Source organism: Rana temporaria, chromosome 1 (assembly GCF_905171775.1).
Source record: "Rana temporaria chromosome 1, aRanTem1.1, whole genome shotgun sequence".
NCBI classification, from domain to species: Eukaryota; Metazoa; Chordata; class Amphibia; order Anura; family Ranidae; genus Rana; species Rana temporaria.
The window spans coordinates 40,271,617-40,291,903 of NC_053489.1; the positions used below are offsets into that span (position 1 = coordinate 40,271,617).

The 20,287-nt window shown below is 45.7% G+C and overlaps 1 protein-coding gene across 2 annotated transcripts in view; it reads left to right on the forward strand.

Annotated features, from left to right (window-relative positions):
* Positions 1 to 20,287, forward strand: part of MYO5B (myosin VB) — a 414,634-nt gene that overhangs the window by 321,633 nt on the left and 72,714 nt on the right. For both annotated transcript variants that reach the window (XM_040336856.1, XM_040336864.1), the window contains exons 22-23: positions 11,524 to 11,760; positions 17,816 to 17,900. In XM_040336856.1, coding sequence (XP_040192790.1) covers positions 11,524 to 11,760; positions 17,816 to 17,900 — 322 coding nt within the window. The remainder of the gene's footprint in view (positions 1 to 11,523; positions 11,761 to 17,815; positions 17,901 to 20,287) is intronic.

Sequence of the window (20,287 nt, forward strand, 5' to 3'; positions counted from 1 at the left end):
TGATCTTTAACATTATAGACATATCACTGGTCTCTTTTTTTATATATTCATATTTTTCAGATAAATCACAGGTTTATTTAGCATTTTTATTTTTTTTGTGGGGGGGGGGGGGGGGGGTTCTGGCATAATTTTTTATTTTTTGCGAATCGTGTGAGAATCGTGATCTTTAGTCTAAGCAAAAGAATCGTGATTCTCATTTTGACCAGAATCGTGCAGCGACTCTATACGGCGCCTGCGCGGCGACGTTCGGCTTCTTTCGGAAAGTCGTGACGTCACGTATGCGCCCGTCCGAGGAACGTCAATCAAATAGGAACGCCCACCGCCTAGGGACGAGACCCCCGAGATCTCGGTATGTACGGGGAAAAAAAAAAAGAAGCCAGCCTACCCGCAGTGTAACGGGTCTTACGAATATATTGTTAGAAATGAGTTTTAGGTGGAACCACCCCTTTAATCACCTTATTCCATGATCCAGACCCGACTTTGTTTCTTCTCTGGATTGTCTTTAATGTTTAAAGTCTCCAGTGGAAGAGAAGACATGGTGGTGATTTCTGCTGGGAGTCTTCTGACTGTCAGGTTATAAAGAGAGAGTCTCTCATCCAGCAGTAAGACGACTTTCTGATCACATTGCGTGCAACTCTACAAGATGAAACATAAAGACATAAAACGTGACATTTGTCAGTGTTCCCATCCCTCCCTGCGGACAGCTCCAGTCTGTGCTTCTGCCCGCTGCACACAACCAGCTCCGTCATCGAGGCCGCTGATGAAGTATAGAATTACTGACATTACAGGCAAAACACACAAAAAAGTGCAGTAAGTTGTGGTGCCATTCATTTTAATAGCACCCCATCACACTAAAGCCGGGCACACAATACAGTTTTTTTTTTTTCTGCAGTCCAGTTGCACAGTCAGAGCCGCTGTACTTACCATGCAAGGTTAGTTCAGAGATCTCCCCTGCCAGAACACTCCAACCAGCGCTCTCTGCCATTGGCTGATCGGGAGTCGGTCGTTTGTGTGTTTTTCAGCATGCACATTTTTCACAGCTGCCTAAAACTTCTGCACAGTACTGTATATGTGTACACTATAAACATCAGTGACACACCTTGTTGCATGCACAGACTCATAAACTATATATATGTGGTTTATGAGTCTGTGTACACAACGAGGCGTGTCACAGATGACCACCAGAAGAGGAGAGCTCAGTTTATTGTCCATACATCTGCCAGCAAACGTTACATTGGCATTTCAGGCATCCCTGCCCTTTATAAAGCTTGTGACTTTCACTGATTTCAAGTTTCCCGCGTCATATCTTTAGTTTGAATCCTCAAACCAAGATACAACGGCATCTGGGTTAGATCCGACAGGCGTACGGCTTTGTACGCCTTCGGATCTTAGATGCAATACTTCGGCGTCCGCTGGGTGGAGTTTGCATCGTTTTCCGCGTCGAGTATGCAAATTAGCTATTTCCGACGATCCACGAACGTACGCGCGGCCGTCGCATTCTTTTACGTCGTCTCTAGTCGGCTATTTCCGGCGTATAGTTAAAGCTGGTGTTTTGCGGCATATAGTTAGACTTTCCATGTTAAGTATGGCTGCCGTTCCCGCGTTTAATTTGAAAATGTTTTTTTTTTTTGCGTAAGTCGTCTGTGAATCGTGATGGACGTAATTCACGTCTATGTTAAAAAGCGACGTCATTTAGCGCAATGCACAGCGGGAAATTTAGGGAAGGCGCATGCACAGTTCATTCGGCGCGGGAACGCGCTTCATTTAAATGAAACACGCCCCCTAATCGCCGATTTAAATTCCACACCCTTACGCCGCCAGAGATAGACTACGCCGCCGTAACTTACGGCGCAAAATCTTTAAGGATTCGAATTTAAGCGAGGTAAGGTACGGCGGCGTAGCGTATCTCTTATACGCTGCGCGGGTGCAGATCTCTGTGGATCTGCCCCTTTATATCCACTGTACATACACAAGCTCAATTAAATGTTGAAGACTTGGATAAAGTAAGTAAAAGGCCCTTCCTTTTCTCCACCATCTGACTTCTCGGGTACCAGGAGACGCAGTGCCAGTATTCATCTGAAACGTTGTCAGTCACTGCTCATTCATCCAAGTATAATGGTGCATTTAATTCCCTGCTAGAAGAAGACCCGGCAGTGGAAAGAGAAATGTACGGCCTCATGTGTCAGTATTAAAATCTGCCCGTATTGCTTTACAGTCACCAACACCAGACCAGACCCACCTGGGAAATTGACAGCTGGAACCTCAGAACTTGTAGATAGTGGCTGAGGATAAACAGTTCTCATTCTGGCTACACACCAGTTTTGTTGGCCATTAACCCAATAATGCCAATCTAAAGCACGATCGGATTTTCCGCGGACAAAGCTTAGGACTTTTATCCGATGGGCGTTGGCCTAGAATTTGTCTTGCATACAAAAGGCACATAATTGTAGGCCAACAAACACAAAACGATGTGTTTTTTTTAGCTCTTTGGCGCCACCCTTGTGTTATGGTGAGCACTGCTTTTGAGCATGCGTGTTTGTACTTTGGAGTTTTGTCCGATGGACTTCTGTACACGCGATAGGATAATCCAACAACACACATTTGTTGTCGGAAAATTTTAAAGCATGCTATCCAACATTTGTTTGCGGAAAATCCGACAACAATTGTCCAATGGAGCGTACAAACGGTCAGATTTTCCGACAACAGCCTGTCATCACACAATTCCGGTCGGAAAAGCCGATTGTGTGTACGAGGCTTTAGATTTAATCTTTTAAAAATAACTTGTTACAATTGTTTGATGCAACAAAGAAAAAGATCAATGTGGTGAAATTCAATAGGTTTTTCCTCCCAGGATTGTTCTGCATTGCCCCTTAAGAGCTTTTGCTCTATCAAAGATAAGATTGTAATGCCGCGTACACACGACCGTTTTTAATGTCATGGAAAAAAACGAAGTTTTTCTCAACGTGATTCTTGTCAAGCCTGCCTTCCATACACATGATCGTGAAAAAAAAATACTCGAGCAAAGCGCAGTGACGTACAACTCGTAAAGGGGAAGGCACTATAAAGGGGAAGTTCCATTCGCATGGCGCCACTCTTGGGGCTGCTTTTTCTGATTTCGTGTTAGTAAAAGTTTGGTGAGAGACGATTCGTGCTTTTCAGTCTTCGTGCTTTTCAGTCTGTTACAGCGTGACGAATGTGCTATCTCCATTACGAACGCTAGTTTTACCAGAACGAGTACTCCTGTCTCATAACTTGCTTCTGAGCATGCATGTTTTTTTGCCGTCGTTAAAGCCTACACACGACTGTGTTCTAAATTTTTAATGCCCATTTTTCACGTCGCGAAAAATGCTCTGGAGCCCACACACGATCGTTTTTAATGACCAATTAAAAAAATTTAATTTTTCTCCTCATGAAAAACGGTCGTGTGTACGCGGCATTATATCAAATAATTGTGTTGTAACATGTATAGGCAGTGTTAGGCCTCATACACACGATAGGTTAAACAGAGGACAACGGTCTGATGGACCATTTTCATCGGTCAAAACCGATCGTGTGAGGGCCCCATAGGTTATTTAACCATCGGTTAAAAAAAGCCAACTTGCTTTAAATTTAACCGATTGATTCCTAAACGATAGGTCAAAACCGATCGTTAGTAGGCACGACCATCGGTTAAAAATCCACGCATGCTCAGAATCAAGTCGACGCATGCTTGGAAGCATTGAAAGTTTTTTTCAGCACGTCGTTGTGTTTTACGTCACCGCGTTCTGACATGATTGGTTATTTAACCGATGGTGTGTGGGCGCGACGGACCATCAGTCAGCTTCATCGGTTAACCGATGACAACGGTCCTTCAGACCGTTCTCGTTGGATGGACTGATCGTGTGTACGAGGCTTTAGATTTTCCTAAAGTTTCCTTAAAAAAAAAAGTGTATGTGAGGGCCTACCCAATGGGATTTAAACTCAGTGGGCAGTGAGAGGGAAACAAATACAAGTAGATAAAAGGTTTTTGGTGTCTTTATCAGTCATGGAAAATAAGTCATCTGTCAGCAGAGACATCTCACAATCACACTTCTTCTTCCTGTCCTAGTTACACCCAGACAGAGCGTTGTGCATGAACTGAACACAATAACCCTTTTCTTACTAGGCTCTCCTGTGTGTCACACTAACACAATACAGTCATTAGTAAACCAGAAATATACAGAATAGCCTTTTATTATTTGTTTCTTTGTGTTTTTCTTTATTTTTTGCTTACAGACCGTTCTGCAGGTTACACACTTAGGCCCTTTTCACACTACAAAATAAATCCGTTTTAATAATCCGTTTTAAAATCCGTCAGATAATGTTAAAAAACGGAAGTTATACGTCCTTTATAAAATATCATTAAAGTCTATGGGATTTTTTTATGTTCCGTAAAGATCCGTAATAGTCCGTTATAACATACGGACGTTAGTTATAACGGAATATGTGACGGGTCTTGCACTATTTTTTGTCAATTTTTTGTCCGTTGCAAGTAACGGATATATTAACGTCCGTTATATTTTAACATTGAAGTCTATGGCACATGGACATTAGTAAATGTCTCCGTAAATGTCCGTTATGTTAACAGACGTTAATTTTACTGAGCATGGATATTCAGGGGAACCCCGCTGTCAATTTAAAACAAAAATGACGTGCGGTTCCCGGTAAATATCCATAACCAGACCCATTATCCGAGCACGTTGACCTGGCCGGCCGCAGAAAAGAGGGGGGGACAGAGTGCGGCCCCCCCTCTCTCCTGAACCGCACCAGGCCACATGCCCTCAACATGGGGAGGATGTCCCCATGTTGATGGGGACAAGGGTCTCATCCCCACAACCCTTGCCCGGTGGTTGTGGGGGTCTGCGGGCGGGAGGTTTATCAGAATCTGGAAGACCCCTTTAACAAAGGGGACCCCCAGATCCTGACCCCCCCCCCCCTGTGTGAAATGGTAATGGGGTACACTGTACCTCTACCATTTCACGAAGGAAGTAAAAAGTATTGTAAAAAAAACACACTGACACAAAAGAATAAAGTCCTTTATTAAAAAAAAAAAAAAAAAACTCCAGCGCTGAAAAATCCACTCGTTCCCGGCTTCCTGCGTTGTCCTGATCCTGCGACGGGTGCGGGTGATCTCCCGCGATGAGAAGATCCAGCGTCGGGTGATCTCCGCTCCGGCGATGTGAAGATCCATCCATCCGGCGCAGCAGCATCCCGGACCTCTTCTTGGTCTTCCCCAGTGACGTAGCAGAGGTACGTCAGAGGGGGCAGGGTCACGTGACGGGTGGCTCTGCCTCCTCTATATAAGAAATGTCACAGCTTCAGCCGCTCATTCGCTGGGCTGTGCCCAGCGGTGAGAGGAGGTCCGGGATGCTGCTGCGCCGGATGGATGGATCGTCACATCGCCGGAGCGGAGATCACCCGACGCTGGATCTTCTCATCGCGGGAGATCACCCGCAGCCGTCGCAGGATCAGGACAACGCAGGAAGCCGGGAACGAGTGGATTTTTCAGCGCTGGAGTTTTTTTTTTTAATAAAGGACTTTATTCTTTTGTGTCAGTGTGTTTTTTTTTACAATACTTTTTACTTCCTTTGTGAAATGGTAGAGGTACAGTGTACCCCATTACCATTTCACACAGGGGGGGGGTCAGGATCTGGGGGTCCCCTTTGTTAAAGGGGTCTTCCAGATTCTGATAAACCTCCCGCCCGCAGACCCCCACAACCACCGGGCAAGGGTTGTGGGGATGAGACCCTTGTCCCCATCAACATGGGGACATCCTCCCCATGTTGAGGGCATGTGGCCTGGTGCGGTTCAGGAGAGAGGGGGGGCCGCACTCTGTCCCCCCCTCTTTTCTGCGGCCGGCCAGGTCAACGTGCTCGGATAATGGGTCTGGTTATGGATATTTAGGGGGAACCGCACGTCATTTTTGTTTTAAATTGACGGCGGGGTTCCCCTGAATATCCATACCAGACCTGAAGGGTCTGGTTATGGATATTTACCGGGAACCGCACGTCATTTTTGTTTTAAATTGACAGCGGGGTTCCCCTGAATATCCATACGACTTCTGGAGCTGGACTTCAAGAAAGGGTGAAATGTTTTTTATTAACGGACGTTAGAAAGGAATGATATAACGGATGTATACGGATATATACGGATAAACATTATCCGTTTTCAATAACGGAAGAATGGTAAAATATTTATCCGTATGTATCCGTTATTAAATCCGTTAATAAACGTCCGTTAATAGGTGTAATACGGATATTATAAAACGGACATACAATCCATAGTGTGAAAGAAGCCTTACTGTGGGTTGCTGGTTATCAGTTCTTGAAAAATTACAATTTTTATGTAATTTTGTTACAATCCTCCCAAAAGTGAATCTGTATTTTTTGGTAAACCTGGGCAGATTCAGTTACATTTTGGCTTCCTATATATTTTGATAGTGTTATTATTGTTCTTAAAGTGACCCTGTCAGGTTTTTACAAAAAGGCAGCTCTGCAATATCATTATTATTATTATTACAGGTACTTATATTTATTATACATTCACATCAGCAATAATATTCTTATGTTGCAATATTGTCCAAAAGAATGTTCAGGAATGGCAGCTTAAAGGGTTTGTAAACCCTTGTGTTTTTTCACCTTAATGCATCCTATGTATTAACTGGTTGCCGACCAGCCGCCGCAGTTCTACGGCGGCAGGTCGGCTCTCCTGCGCGAGAGCCCGTAGCTCTACGTCGGCAGGCGAAGCGGCCACTAGGGGCGCGTGCACACCCCCCGCTCGCTCCTGACTCCTGCACGCGTGTCCGGCGGTCGTCACAGAGCGAGAACCGGGAGCTGTGTGTGTGAACACACAGCTCCCGGTCCTGTCAGGGGAGAAATTCCTAATTGTCTGTCTGTTCATACAATGTATGAACAGCGATCAGTCATTTCCCCTAGTGAGGCCACCCACCCCCTACAGTTAGAACACACCCAGGGAACATACTTAACCCCTTCCCTGCCCCCTAGTGTTAACCCCTTCCCTGCCAGTGGCATTTTTATAGTAATCAATGCATTTTTATAGCACTGATCGCTATAAAAATGCCAATGGTCCAAAAAATGTGTCAAAAGTGTCCGCCATAATGCCGCAGTGCCGCAGATCGCCGCCATTACTAGTAAAAAAAAAATATTAATAAAAATGCCAAAAAACTACCCCCTATTTTGTAAATGCTATAACTTTTGCGCAAACCAATCAATAAACGCTTATTGCGTTTTTTTTTTTTTACGAAAAATATGTAGAAGAATACGTATCGGCCTAAACTGAGGAAAAAAAACATTTTTTTTTATATTTTTGGGGGATATTTATTATAGTAAAAAGTAAAAAATATAATTTTTTTTCAAAATTGTCGCTCTATTTTTGTTTATAGCGCAAAAAATAAAAACCGCAGAGGTGATCAAATACCACCAAAAGAAAGCTCTATTTGTGGGAAAAAAAGGACGCCAATTTTGTTTGGGAGCCACGTCGCGCGACCGCGCAATTGTCAGTTAAAGCAACGCAGTGCCGTATAGCAAAAAGTGCTCTGGTCTTTGAACAGCAATATGGTCCGGGGGTTAAGGTGAAAAAATACCTTGCTGTGCCTGGCCCCCCAGCCCCCCTGTTTTACTTACCTGAGCCCCGAATCTCTGTGGGCGCGATCCCGCATCGATCTCCCCACGGCTTCTCAGCTCTTCATTGGATAGATTGATAGCAGCGCAGCCATTGGCCTCCCGCTGCTGTCAATCAAATCCAATGACGCGGGGACAGGGCCGAGTCATACACTCAGCGGCTATGGACGCCGAGTGTATGACACGGAAGCGCGCTCGCAAGGTAACCCCCTCGGGATAAAGCTTCCCAGAGCGGGGTTATCTATTGCGAGTAAGAGCCGCGGTGGGACCGCAGAAGAGGCCGATCGGGGTCAGTTGTTCAAAACAAGCTGCACAGTAGAGGTAAGTATGACATGTTTGTTATTTAAAAAAATTAAATAAATGAACCCATAGTATCACTTTAAGACCCTGCGGACTACTGAATTTACTAACCGGGTTCCTTGGAGGACTGCGTCTTTTTGCATTTAGCGTGCATCCGAGTTGTGCACTTGTGTCCATTGTTTTCTGGACGGAAGGTTACCATAGCTGGCCTTGTTGTGGCACTTTGGTTCCTTCATACTCAGACAGCCGCTAATTACTAGTAATACAACAGGCTACTGTAAATCAACGAATAGCCCGGAGTCTTGGGTGTGATACTATCTTATTTTTGACCTTTGGGACGTTACAAATGTATTGCTCACCTCTACTCCTATTGTTGTTTCTAATTGTACTGACAGCTTTGTAATGAACAATCTGAAATAGTCTGTGATCTTTTTTGGAATATAACCAATATATAACCAATATAACCAATAATATTGGAAAAGAGGAGACATTATTCTGACCTCTCTGGTGGGCCATGTCTTCGATCAACCTCTTTGGCATTCAATACTTCCAGGAGTGTCGGATGCACGTGTTCATTGTTGTGTGGTTCTTTCTTATGACCCCTATGTCACAACAGTGTACTGTAGTGTCATAGGGGTTGTCATGCCTGCGGAAGGAGAGCCCAGGCATTCAACACTGCATGAATGCTGAAGAGCCTGGCAAAAGGCTTTAGCGCTGGAATGGAGGGGAGATAGAAGACATGGCCCACCGGATAGGCAAGTACAATAGATTTTTTTTTTTCATTGCAGGGACCTTTTGGCTGCCTTTTTATAGTATTTTAACCATCAGAGGGTCACTTTAAAGCAGGGGTGCCCAACCTTTTGAAGAGTGGCAATCGGCTGTTTTTTCTTTTTCCCATACATACCGTATTTTCACCGCCGCTTCCGGGTATGTCTTCTGCGGGACTGGGCGTTCCTAATTGATTGACAGGCTTCCGACCGTCCGCATACTGCTCGTCACGAGTTGCCGAAAGAAGCCGAACGTTGGTGCGCACCGTATAGAGTGAACCCCCGCTTTAAGCGACTTGGTTGTGGGCCACAATGAGCAGAGCGGGTGGATGGCAGCCCACTCTACTCTATAGAGCCCACTCTACTTTATATTTTTTTTTAGTGGATCAGATTAGAGGTAGGCATTTGTAAACAGACACAAGTCCATTTACATCTGCCACTCCTTAGGCCCCGTACACACGAGGAGACATGTCCGATGAAAACGGTCCGCGGACCGTTTTCATCGGACATGTCTCCTGGGAGCTTTTGGTCTGATGTGTGTACACACCATCAGACCAAAATCCCAGCGGACAGAGAACGCGGTGACGTAGAAGACACCGACGTTCTCAAACATGGAAGTGCAATGCTTCCACGCATGCGTCGAATCAATTTGACGCATGCACTGGATTTCGGGACGCTGGTTACACATCATAACCAGCGGACATGTCCGATTAGGTGTACTAACCATCGGACATGTCCGACGGACATGTTTCCAGCGGACAAGTTTCTTAGCTTGCTAAGAAACTTTTGTCCACTGGAAACCTGTCCGCTAGGCCAGACACACGGTCGGACATGTCCGCGGAAACTGGTCCGCGGACCAGTTTCAGCGGACATGTTCGACCGTGTGTACGGGGCCTTAGAGGTGAATGGTGGGTGCGATTGGGTCGGGCTGACTATGTGAAAGGGGCGTAAGGCTGCTTTCACACTGATGCATGGTTGTTTACCCACACCACGAGTGCAGCACAGTTCTCCTGTGGCTTTCCTTCAGGTTAGTTGCACTTTTGCAAAGATTTCCATCATATCCTGTAGGTGTGATGCACTTTCAGAAAGCACACCAAACTCACAGGTAATAGAAGTCTACGGCTCAGTGCAGGTAATCGGTTTAAAAGCAGCCCAGTAACCACTGCAGAACAGATATGCCTATATACTTAGTAATAAACGTACCTTTAATAACAGTGGGCCAGATTCTCTAAGATTCGGCGTTGGCGTAGTGTAAGCCATTTACACCACGCCACCGCAACTTACTGGAGCAAGTGCCGTATTCTCCAAGCACCTGCTCCGTAATTTGCGGCGGCGTAGTGTAAATGGCCCGGCGTATGGCCGCGTAATTCAAAGGGGGCAGCTTGTATTCAAATAAAGTGCGCTCCCGCGCCGATCGAACTGCGCATGCGCCGGGCTAAAAAAAAGCCCAGTGCGCATGCTCCAGCTCACAACGGAAAACGTCAATGACACCGACGTGAGCGTCATTGACGTAAAGTCGTATTCACGGACGACTTAGCAAAACGACGTAACCAACGGAAAAAGACGACGCTGACCCGACGCCATACTTAACATGGCATACGGCGGACTGGCGTAAGGTTACCCCTCATATAGCAGGGGTAACCTTACGCTAACAACGTAAACGACGATTACGCGGTGCAAATTCGTTCGGGAATCGGCGTATCAGGCTCATTTGCATAGTCAAATGAGAACTGAACGTAAACGCCACCTAGCGGCCAGCGTCGAATTACATCTAAGATCCGACTGTGTAAGTGACTTACACCTGTCGGATCTTGGCCGTATCTATGCGAAAATTATTCTAGGAATCACTTGCATAGATACCCGGGGCCAAAAACAGAGATACGACGGTGTTTCCTGAGATACACCGTCGCAACTCTTTTGAGAATCTGGCCCAGTATTATATTGTATTCCATCCCAGAGCAGGAGGTCGCGGGCCACATCAGAGGGCTCCGCGGGCCACTGGTTGGGCACCCCTAAAGCAACCTTTCTGAACTTTTTTACCTCTGAGGAAACTCTAAAACAATTTTCTGGTATCGGGAACCCAATTCCTCCAATGTCGGTAGGGAACAAATCACTTACATCGGTAGTTAGTAGGAAGAATGCAGCTCTTACAGTGGCGATTGGACAACCAAACTTACAAACAACTAAAAATGAAAATTGGGTCAGCTGCTGGTTTTGCCACCTAGGGTCGGCCCTGGAGCTATGCAAGCACCATCAGATAGGAGGTCAATCAGCCCCTAACAATCTCTGGAGGAATCCTAGGGTTCCACAGATTCCTGGTTGAGCATGGTTGCTTTAAATTATACCGGAATCAAAAACCTTTTTTTTAGTAGAGTAGGATACACTTTAACACTTACTGCAGGAAATATGCAGTTTCTGACTCCTTCTTTTGAGACCACTTGTTGCGTGGTTGTCATGCCTAACACATTTCTTTTAGTACTTCAGAAAAGTATTTACATAGGGGGTTGTGACTTTTTTCTGACCCAACTTGCTTGTGTTGGACCAGTGATGCTAGAGACAGCTAGTAAACAATTGCAGGTTTCCTTGAAGCCCAGTGAGACAGTTTTACTCCTGTTGTCGCAGGAATCCCACATGTCCACACTTTGATAAACACAATATAATACATGTGTAAGGTGTGAGCGGTAAAGGTGTTGTGTTAATGCTCTGAGGTGTGGGAGGGGAGTTGCAGGTTACAACAGTTGCTATAAAAATCCTCGGCTTGTCATTGATGTGCAATGATCCCTGTCTGTTTCCTCCAGAACAAAGACTACAAGGACCTGAAGGAGCAGCTAGTGACAGTGACGACCTCTCGCTCAACAGAGGTGGAGAAGCTGCAGAAGGAGCTGGAGAGACAACGGCAGAACCAGCAGGATGATAACCAACTGGCCAGTCTGCAGGAGGAGATCGAGGCTCTGAGGGCTGAACTGGAAAGCAGCAGAGATGAGAGGAAGATTGTAGAGGACTCCTATATGAGCGAGAAGCAGCAGCTACAGCAGGTAACTCTTCTATTCCCTATAGCATGGCTCTTCAAACTGTAAAGCCCTGTACACACGGCCAGGGCCGCCATCAGGAATCGGGGGGGTGCTGCCGCCTGAAATTGGGGAAACCGGGGGGGGGGGGGTGCTGCCGCCTGAAATTGAGAAGCGGGGGGCTGCCGCGAATTGAGAAGCGGGGGGGCCTTTTACAAAAATATATATATATATATATATATATATATATATATATATATATATATATATATAAAAAAAGGGGGTAGCCATCTGGGGACCTCTGGTCCCTTTTAATAAAAAGAAATAGAAAAAATATATTTTTTTAAAAAAAAAGGGGGGTTGCCATCTGAGGCCCTGGGCCCTTTAGTAAAAAAAAAAAAAAAACTCTGGGCCCTTTAATAAAAAATAAATAAAAATAAATATATAAAAATAAACATTTATAAAAAAAGAAGGGGACCTCTGGGCCCTTTAATAAAAAAAATATATATATATATAACATTTATTAAAAAAAAAAGGGAGTTTGCCACATGGGGCCCTTTTTTTATAAAAAAGAAATAAAAAGATAAATAAAATAATATAAAAAAAAATATATATATATATAAAAAATAAAATAAATACAAAAATATATAAAAATTTTTTTTTATAAATAAATAAGAAAAAAGGGAGGTTGTCATCCGGACCTCTAAAAAAAAAAAAAAAAATTGGCCCTTTAATAAAAAAATAAAATAAAAATATATTAAAAAAAATATTAAATGAATAAAAAAGGGGGGGGTTGCCATCTAGGGCCCCTGGGGACCTCCGGGCCCCTTACAGGTGTTCTGCCTGTACCCCCCTGATGGCGGCCCTGCACACGGCCGGGAATTTTGTGTGGCCATGTGTATACACAGATTTTCAAGTCAAGCCTGCCAGGATTCCCGTCGGGAATACCAAAGTTTTTTTTCCCCCCGACGGGATTCCTGGCAGGGTTGACTTGAAAATCTGTGTATACGCACGGCCACACAAAATCCGTCCGTTCTTTTGAATGGTAAGAACGCAGTGACATCATCGACTACGACGAGCCGGTGTCTTGTCACATTCAATGCCGTTGCCGCCATCTTGCTACACCCCACACTAACCGTGTATGCTACCGGGCATACGTCGAAGTGTTATCGAGCATGTGCGGTTTTTCACCCATACAGACGACCGGTTTTCTCGGCAGGAAACACTCTGCCGGGAAACCTGACGAGAAAATAGAGAGTAGGGTTCTCTAATTTCCCGTCGGGATTCCCGTCTGTTTTCCTGGCGGGAAAACTGCTAGGGAGCATACACACGGCCGGGATTTTCCGGCCAAAAGCTCCACTGGCAGTTTTCCTACCGGGAAAACCGGTCGTGTGTACGAAGCTTGAGGTACACCAAATAAAATTGGGAGGTACTGTGAAAGGAACTCCAAAGGGACTATCTCAAAAAAGATTTGGCTCTTATGCCACGCAGATTTTAGGCTGCATTCTTGCGTTGGCCGCTAGGGGGCGCTCCCATTGTGATCTGTGTATAGTATGCAAATTGCATACTAACACCGATTCACAACGTTGCGCGAGCCCTGCATACGCAAATTACGTAGTTTGCGTACGTCGGGTTTCGCGTAAGGTTACACATCCTAATAGCAGGCGCAGCCAATGCTATAGGATACCCACGTTCCCGCGTTGCGATATTTAAAATCTACGTCGTTTGCGTAAGTGAATCGTGAATGGCGCTGGACGCCATTCACGTTCACTTTGAAGCAAATGACGTCCTTGCGACGTCATTTGCCGCAATGTACGTCGGGAAAGTTTCCCGACAGAGCATGCGCTCTACGCTCGGCGAGGGAGCGCGCCTAATTTAAATGATTCCCGCCCCCGGCGGGATCATTTACATTGCGCACGCTTACGCCGGGCAATTTTGCCGGCGCGCCCTCGCAATTTACGGAGCTACTGCTCCGTGAATCGAGGGCAGCGCAAAATATTTGCGGGGGCGCAGGGCAAAATCGTTGCCCTGTGCCTCCGCAAATAAAGCGCAAATGTACCTGAATCTGGGCCAATGTGTTTATTAAAAGGATTTCAAGTTAGAGGGGTGGTTGGGTTGATGGAGACATAGTGACTGAGAGAAGATTTAGCACTTAAAGCGAACCTGCGCCAGGCTATGGGTATTCAGGTATTTACATATTCTTAACAGTTGGTATTTGAGCTTTAAAAAAAAAAGTTTTCACTGATCTTTGTAGCTTCAAACACTGTGGAATAATTTATCCTCAAAGATCACTAAAGTCATTCAAGCTGTCTTCTCAACAGCTGTAAATTCTTGACCATAACCATAGCCTGGTAACAGGTTCCAAGGGCAAAAACACTGGTTGAATGGCCACATTATATCGACCTGTCCCTTTTTTTTTTTTTTTTACTTGAAATCGCTCTTGTTAAGGAATGGTATTTAAACAATAAAATTGAGGCTAGCTGGGCCAGTGAACTGTCACACCCTTACTTGTAGCTTGTTCACGTAGCGTTCCAAGCCAGCGAGGATGTGATGTTAAACAATTTTATTAGCTTTTTCTGATGGGCCTCTAATTGAGCTTAAAAATAAGAAAGTATTTTAGGTAGCAAAAACCATCTTAAATCTTGAGTTGTCCCCTGCAGTACTTCTACTCCACTACAAGATGCCCTCAGTTTTCCTGTTTGAATGATGCCCATCACCATTTACTGCATTCGGTGTGTCCCCTACTAGGGAGATTCACCTGTTTACCATTAATTATTAAAAGTGAAAGTAAAAGAAAATTCCAAATTTTGGGTTGTCCCCAGGAAGAGGTAAGAGGGGAAATTTTCCAATGGGGACCTGGGGGTCCACAAAAAATTCCCTTAAAGCGGATGTTCCACCCCAAAAAAATATTAAAAGCCAGCAGCTACAAATACTGCAGCTGCTGACTTTTAATATAAGGACACTTACCTGTCCTGGAGTCCAGCGCCGTCCGCAGCAGAGCACGAGCGATCTCTTGTCTCTCTGCTGCTCCCCCCTCCATCCACGCTGAGGGAACCAGGAAGTGAAGCGCTGCGGCTTCACTGCCCGGTTCCCTACGGCGCATGCGCGAGTCGCGCCACGCCCGCCGGTTGGCTCCCGCTGTGTGCTGGGAGCCGAGTGTTCCCGGCACACAACGGGGGGGGGGGCGGGCGACGGGATGTGACGCAATGCCCGTCTTTTGCCCGTGAATGCCGGGCCGGAAGTGGGTGCAAATACCTGTCTTTAGACAGGTATCTGCACCCCCCTCCCCCCTGAAAGGTGTCAAATGTGACACCGGAGGGGGGAGGGTTCCGATCAGCATCTTCACTTTAGGGTGGAGAACCGCTTTAATTTGCAGGGTTTTCCTCTCACTTCCTGTTTGGCTATGGGACAGAAAGTGAAGGGGAATCTCCGCAATGGGACAATCTAACAGGGGTTATAACCCTCCATTTTACTCTATCCTAAATGGGAAAAAAAAGTTTTGCCTATTGTTATTCTTTAAAGAGGAACTTCACTCTTGTTTAAAAATAAAAGTCAGAATCTATAATACTTTTAAGAAACAGACATTTCTGCAGTATTGGTTCTTTGCCTGGTGTTGGCTCTATCGTGCTGCCATCTTGGATTTAGAAGCGGTCTATGAATTCCTGGCTCCCCACCTCCCATGCGTGAGACCCAGTAGTGCTTTAAGACTGGTCCCACAGCCTCTGACATGTCCCAGGAGGGAGGTGGGGGGGCAAGTTTGGGGGCCAAGCTGGCATAATTCTCCTCTAGGCAAGAATGGAGGAAGTGGTACCTGCCATAAAAAGGCACCCACTCCCTTTTTGAAAATTTGTTAAGGGGAGAAAGGGGATGAGTGAGTGAGTGAAAAACTTATATAGCGCTGCACATGCGAACTGAATCGCCTCTGGGCGCTTGTTTGACCATTTCTCCTTTGAGCTCAAAAGAGGTGGGTTTTGATCTTTCTCCTAAAGGCCAAGTGGTTCTCCTTCAACCGAATGGAGGTTGGTAAAGTATTCCAAAGTCGAGGGCCTTGGACAGCAAATCTTCTTTCTCCTTTGGACTTGTATCTGGTTTTGGGGATTTGGAGTAGATTTTGGTTGGAGGATCGCAACACGCGATTGGAGTTGTAGGCTTTTATTTTTTCGCATAGATATTGGGGGGCATTTCCCCAAATACATTTATGCGTTAGACAGAGTGCTTTGAAAGTGATTTTGTCTTTCACTGGTAGCCAGTGAAGGCTTCTCAGTGATGGGGAGATTGATTCCCATGTTTTTTTCCCAGTCACCAGTCGCACGGCCGTATTCTGAACGACCTGCAGGCGTGTGATTTGGTACTTTGGGAGTCCGAGGTAGAGGGCATTTGCATAGTCCAGCCTGGAGTTAACAATTGTTCCCACCACGACTGCTATGTCCTCTTTAGGAATAAATGGAATCAGTCTGCGTAGTAGGCGTAGCAGATGGTGCGATCCGCTGACTACTGACCCTATTTGTGCATCCATTGTCATGTAGGTGTCGAAGAAAACTCAGAGACTTGTGACTTTGGTGCTAGGGGTGACGATTTTTCCTAGAATGGGCGGAGGTATCCAGGTTGTTGCTAGTTGATTCTTCCGATTGGCGTGAAACAGGAGAAGTTCTGTTTTCGAACCGTTGAGTTTGAGATAACTCTTTGTCATCCAGTTCTCTATCAAAGAGAGACATTTCTCTAGATTGACATGATGTTTCTTTTTGTTGCAGATGCGGAAATACAATTGTGTATCATCCGCATAAGAGTGGTAGAGCAGCTTTTGGCTGCTGATGATTTCAAAAAGAGGGCGGAGGTAGATATTAAACACCCCCGGCGACAGGGGGGATCCTTGAGGGACTCCGCATGACACCGTGCGTTTTTCTGAAGTGAACGGACCCAGTTTCACTACTTGTGATCGGTTTTCCAAAAAAGAGGAGAACCAGGATAAGTCACATTCCGCGACTTTGGCTACCTCACCAAGCCGCTTCAGTAGTACATTGTGGTCTACCGTATCAAAAGCTGCGCTAAGGTCCAACAATACTAGAAGACAAGGTTCGCCTTCGTCTGCGGCCTCAAGAGCATCATCCCATATTTTGAGCAGTGCTGTTTCCGTCCCGTACCCTGGACGAAAACCCGATTGATAAGGATCGAGCAAATTATGGGTGTCTAAATGCTGTTGCAGCTGTTGTACCACCACTTTCTCCATTACCTTGGAGAAAATGTTCAGGCCTGTTATGGGACGACGGTGTTCAGGTTTTTTGGGGTCAAGGGTGGGTTTCTTTAAGATGGGTTTGATTATACCTTGTTTCAACAAGGTGGGCACAATGCCTTCCCTGAAAGACTGGTTAATCAGCTGCTTGATGGGTGGTGCCAAAATATCGACACATTCTTTCAGCAGTTTGGTGGGGGATGATATCGTTAGGCGCTGTGCTATTTCGCAGGGCGCTGATGATATTTTTTGTGGCCTCGAGGGAGATGGGTTTTAGAGTAAACATTGTTGATTGGGCCTGATTCCTGTGGGGATTGGGCGGGCGACTGAGGGGGGGATTGAGAGGGGTACTGTTTTGCTGAATGCTTTCACGGATCCTTTCGATTTTGTTAACGAAATGATCCGATAATTCATTGCAAAATTCTTGGGTATCAGAATTGGGGGCTTCAAGACAAGCTGGGTTCATGGTCTGACTGACCAACTTGAAGAGTTTGCGGGGACTGTTTAGGGCATTGGTGATTGGTCTTGGAAAAATGTTTTTTTTTTGGCTTGGAACGAGCTTGGGATGAGCAGTACTTTTTACTTGTGAGTGTTCGCTTAAATGTTTTCTACTGATTCAGAGCTATTGGACGTTCAGCCAACATACACAAAACAGACAGTACACTTTTGGTGTGAAAAAGCTCCAGCCAATCATTTTTTTATTGTTTTGGATAGAGCAGAAGAAGGTTAAAACCTCTCTCAGATTTTATTGCCATCTTTGTCCATATCGCTTCTAACTAGTAACACTGTCAGATACTTAGCTTCAGCTTAATAAGTGACTGATGTCTCTCTTCTTTACATCACTTCATCCAGCGAATCTCTGAACTAGAAGATGAGAACAGCCACCTAAAGGAAGAGAAAGAAGAGCTCAATCAACGAATCCTCCTCCACTCTGAAGGTGAGTGCGATGTTATCAGATTATGCGTGTTTATTTAAGGGGCTTATGCTTAAAGTGGTTCTAAAGCCTGAAGGTCATAGACTATTGGGTGTCTTTCCTCGGGAACAGCCCAGTGGGAGTGGTGCCTCGCTGTGCATGCCGGGGAGGCATACTTAAGGGCAGACGCCATATTTTGGGGTCCTTCGCCTCGTGGCCCTCCTGGCACGAGGTATGTGTTGTGTGATTTCCATCCCCGGGACCATGTTGGCCTGAGGCTGCATCTCTACCAGTAGGCCCAGTTATGCTAACTGGGGCCTACGAATCAAGAGAGATCCCAAGCTGTACATCAAAGCTAGTGGTCTCCAAACTGCGGCACTAAGGCCAGATGTGGCCCTTTGTTTGCCTCTATCTGGCCCTTGGAGCACTAGTCCATCAACAACTGACACCGGTGGTGGAGCACTATTCTATTCCTCCCACAAATACCAGTGATGAGGCACTATTCCTTCCACTGACACCAACAATGGGGCACTATTCCTTCCACTGATACCAACAATAGGGCACTATTCATTCCACTGATACCAACAATAGGTCACTATTCCTTCCATTGATACCAACATGGGGGGGATACCAACAATAGGGCACTATTCCTTCCACCGATACCAACAATAAGGCACTATTCCTTCCACTGACACCAACAATGGGGCGCTATTACTTCCACTGATACCAACAATAGGGCACTATTCATTCCACTGATACCAACAATAGGTCACTATTCCTTCCATTGATACCAACATGGGGGGGATACCAACAATAGGGCACTATTCCTTCCACCGATACCAACAATAGGGCACTATTCCTTCCACTGATACCAACAATAGGGCACTATTCCTTCCACCGATACCAACAATAGGGCACTATTCCTTCCACTGATACCAACAATAGGGCATTATTCCTTCCACCGATACCAACAATAGGGCACTATTCGTTCCACCGATACCAACAAAAGGGCATTATTCGTTCCACTGATACCAACAATAGGGCACTATTCCTTCCACTGATACCAACAATGGGGCACTATTCCTTCCACCGATACCAACAATAGGGCACTATTCCTTCCACTGATACCAACAATAGGGCATTATTCCTTCCACCGATACCAACAATAGGGCACTATTCGTTCCACCGATACCAACAAAAGGGCACTATTCGTTCCACTGATACCAACAATAGGGCACTATTCCTTCCACTGATACCAACAATGGGGCACTATTCCTTCCACCGATACCAATAATAGGGCACTATTTCTTCCACCGATACCAACAATAGGGCACTATTCGTTCCACTCATACCAACAATGGGGCACTATTACTTCCACTGACGCTGGGATATTTTCTACTCCCATTAGCCACAGTTCGGCCCCCCTAAACTCTGAAGGACAGTAAACTGGCCCTTTGTTTAGAAAGTTTGGAGACCCCTGATCTAAGCGAAGGAAGCTACACTTAAGAAAGGAAACCAGGGGAGGACCTGCCCTGGAGGAGACCAAGCGGAAAGGCTTTTGTCTCGGGATAGGCCTGGTGAACTTATTAAGGAGGAATCCACAACTCAAGTTGTCCTACAGTTCGCCGGGTCGGCTAAAAGGCTCTTTAACTGTACGGCTGGAAGTTCGGGGTTACAGAAGAGGAGGAGCCAGAAGTGCCGGTGGGGGACCCCAGAAGAAAAAGATCGGGGATGCTCTGTGCAAAACCATTGCACAGAACAGGTCCCTCTGTCCCAGTAAAGCTGACTGTAGATCATTCAGCAGGAACTGTCAGGATTTCGATCCATGTGCTCGATAGAAGTCGATCCAATGATCAAATACGGTTGCACAGCAGGGAGGATTCCTCCATCTACCTCACTTGGGTGGATGGGGGAATCCATTCAGACAGCAGGCTGTTAGAAAGAAAACGATCATCTATGACCAGTCTAAGGCAGCCCATAGACAACTCTATTTTCTTTCCTTCCGCCATGGTTATAGGAAAGAAAATCGCTCGATTCCCCTATCAATACAGTCAGTGTTGATGGGGGATGCTTCCTTCAGTGCTATTGTGTTTTGCTGGTGGGGTTTGGCGAGGGGAGTGTTCGCTGCTGGCAAAACACAGTGATTACTGCTAGTGGCTATAGCCGCCACCAGTAATCGCATGCCAAAAACCTGGCAGGCTGGTTGGACTTGGTTGTGTGATTGATGGATTAACTTGTGTACAATCAGCCTGTCCATAGATTAGATTGAATTTCGGCTGATTCCTGCTGAATTTTGATCTGTGTATGGCCGGCTTATATCAGCGGATTCATAGACTTGCATTGTGACATGAAGGTGTAAACCACAATTATTGTTCGGCACTACAAAGAAGGAAGCAGAGGATGAGCATGAG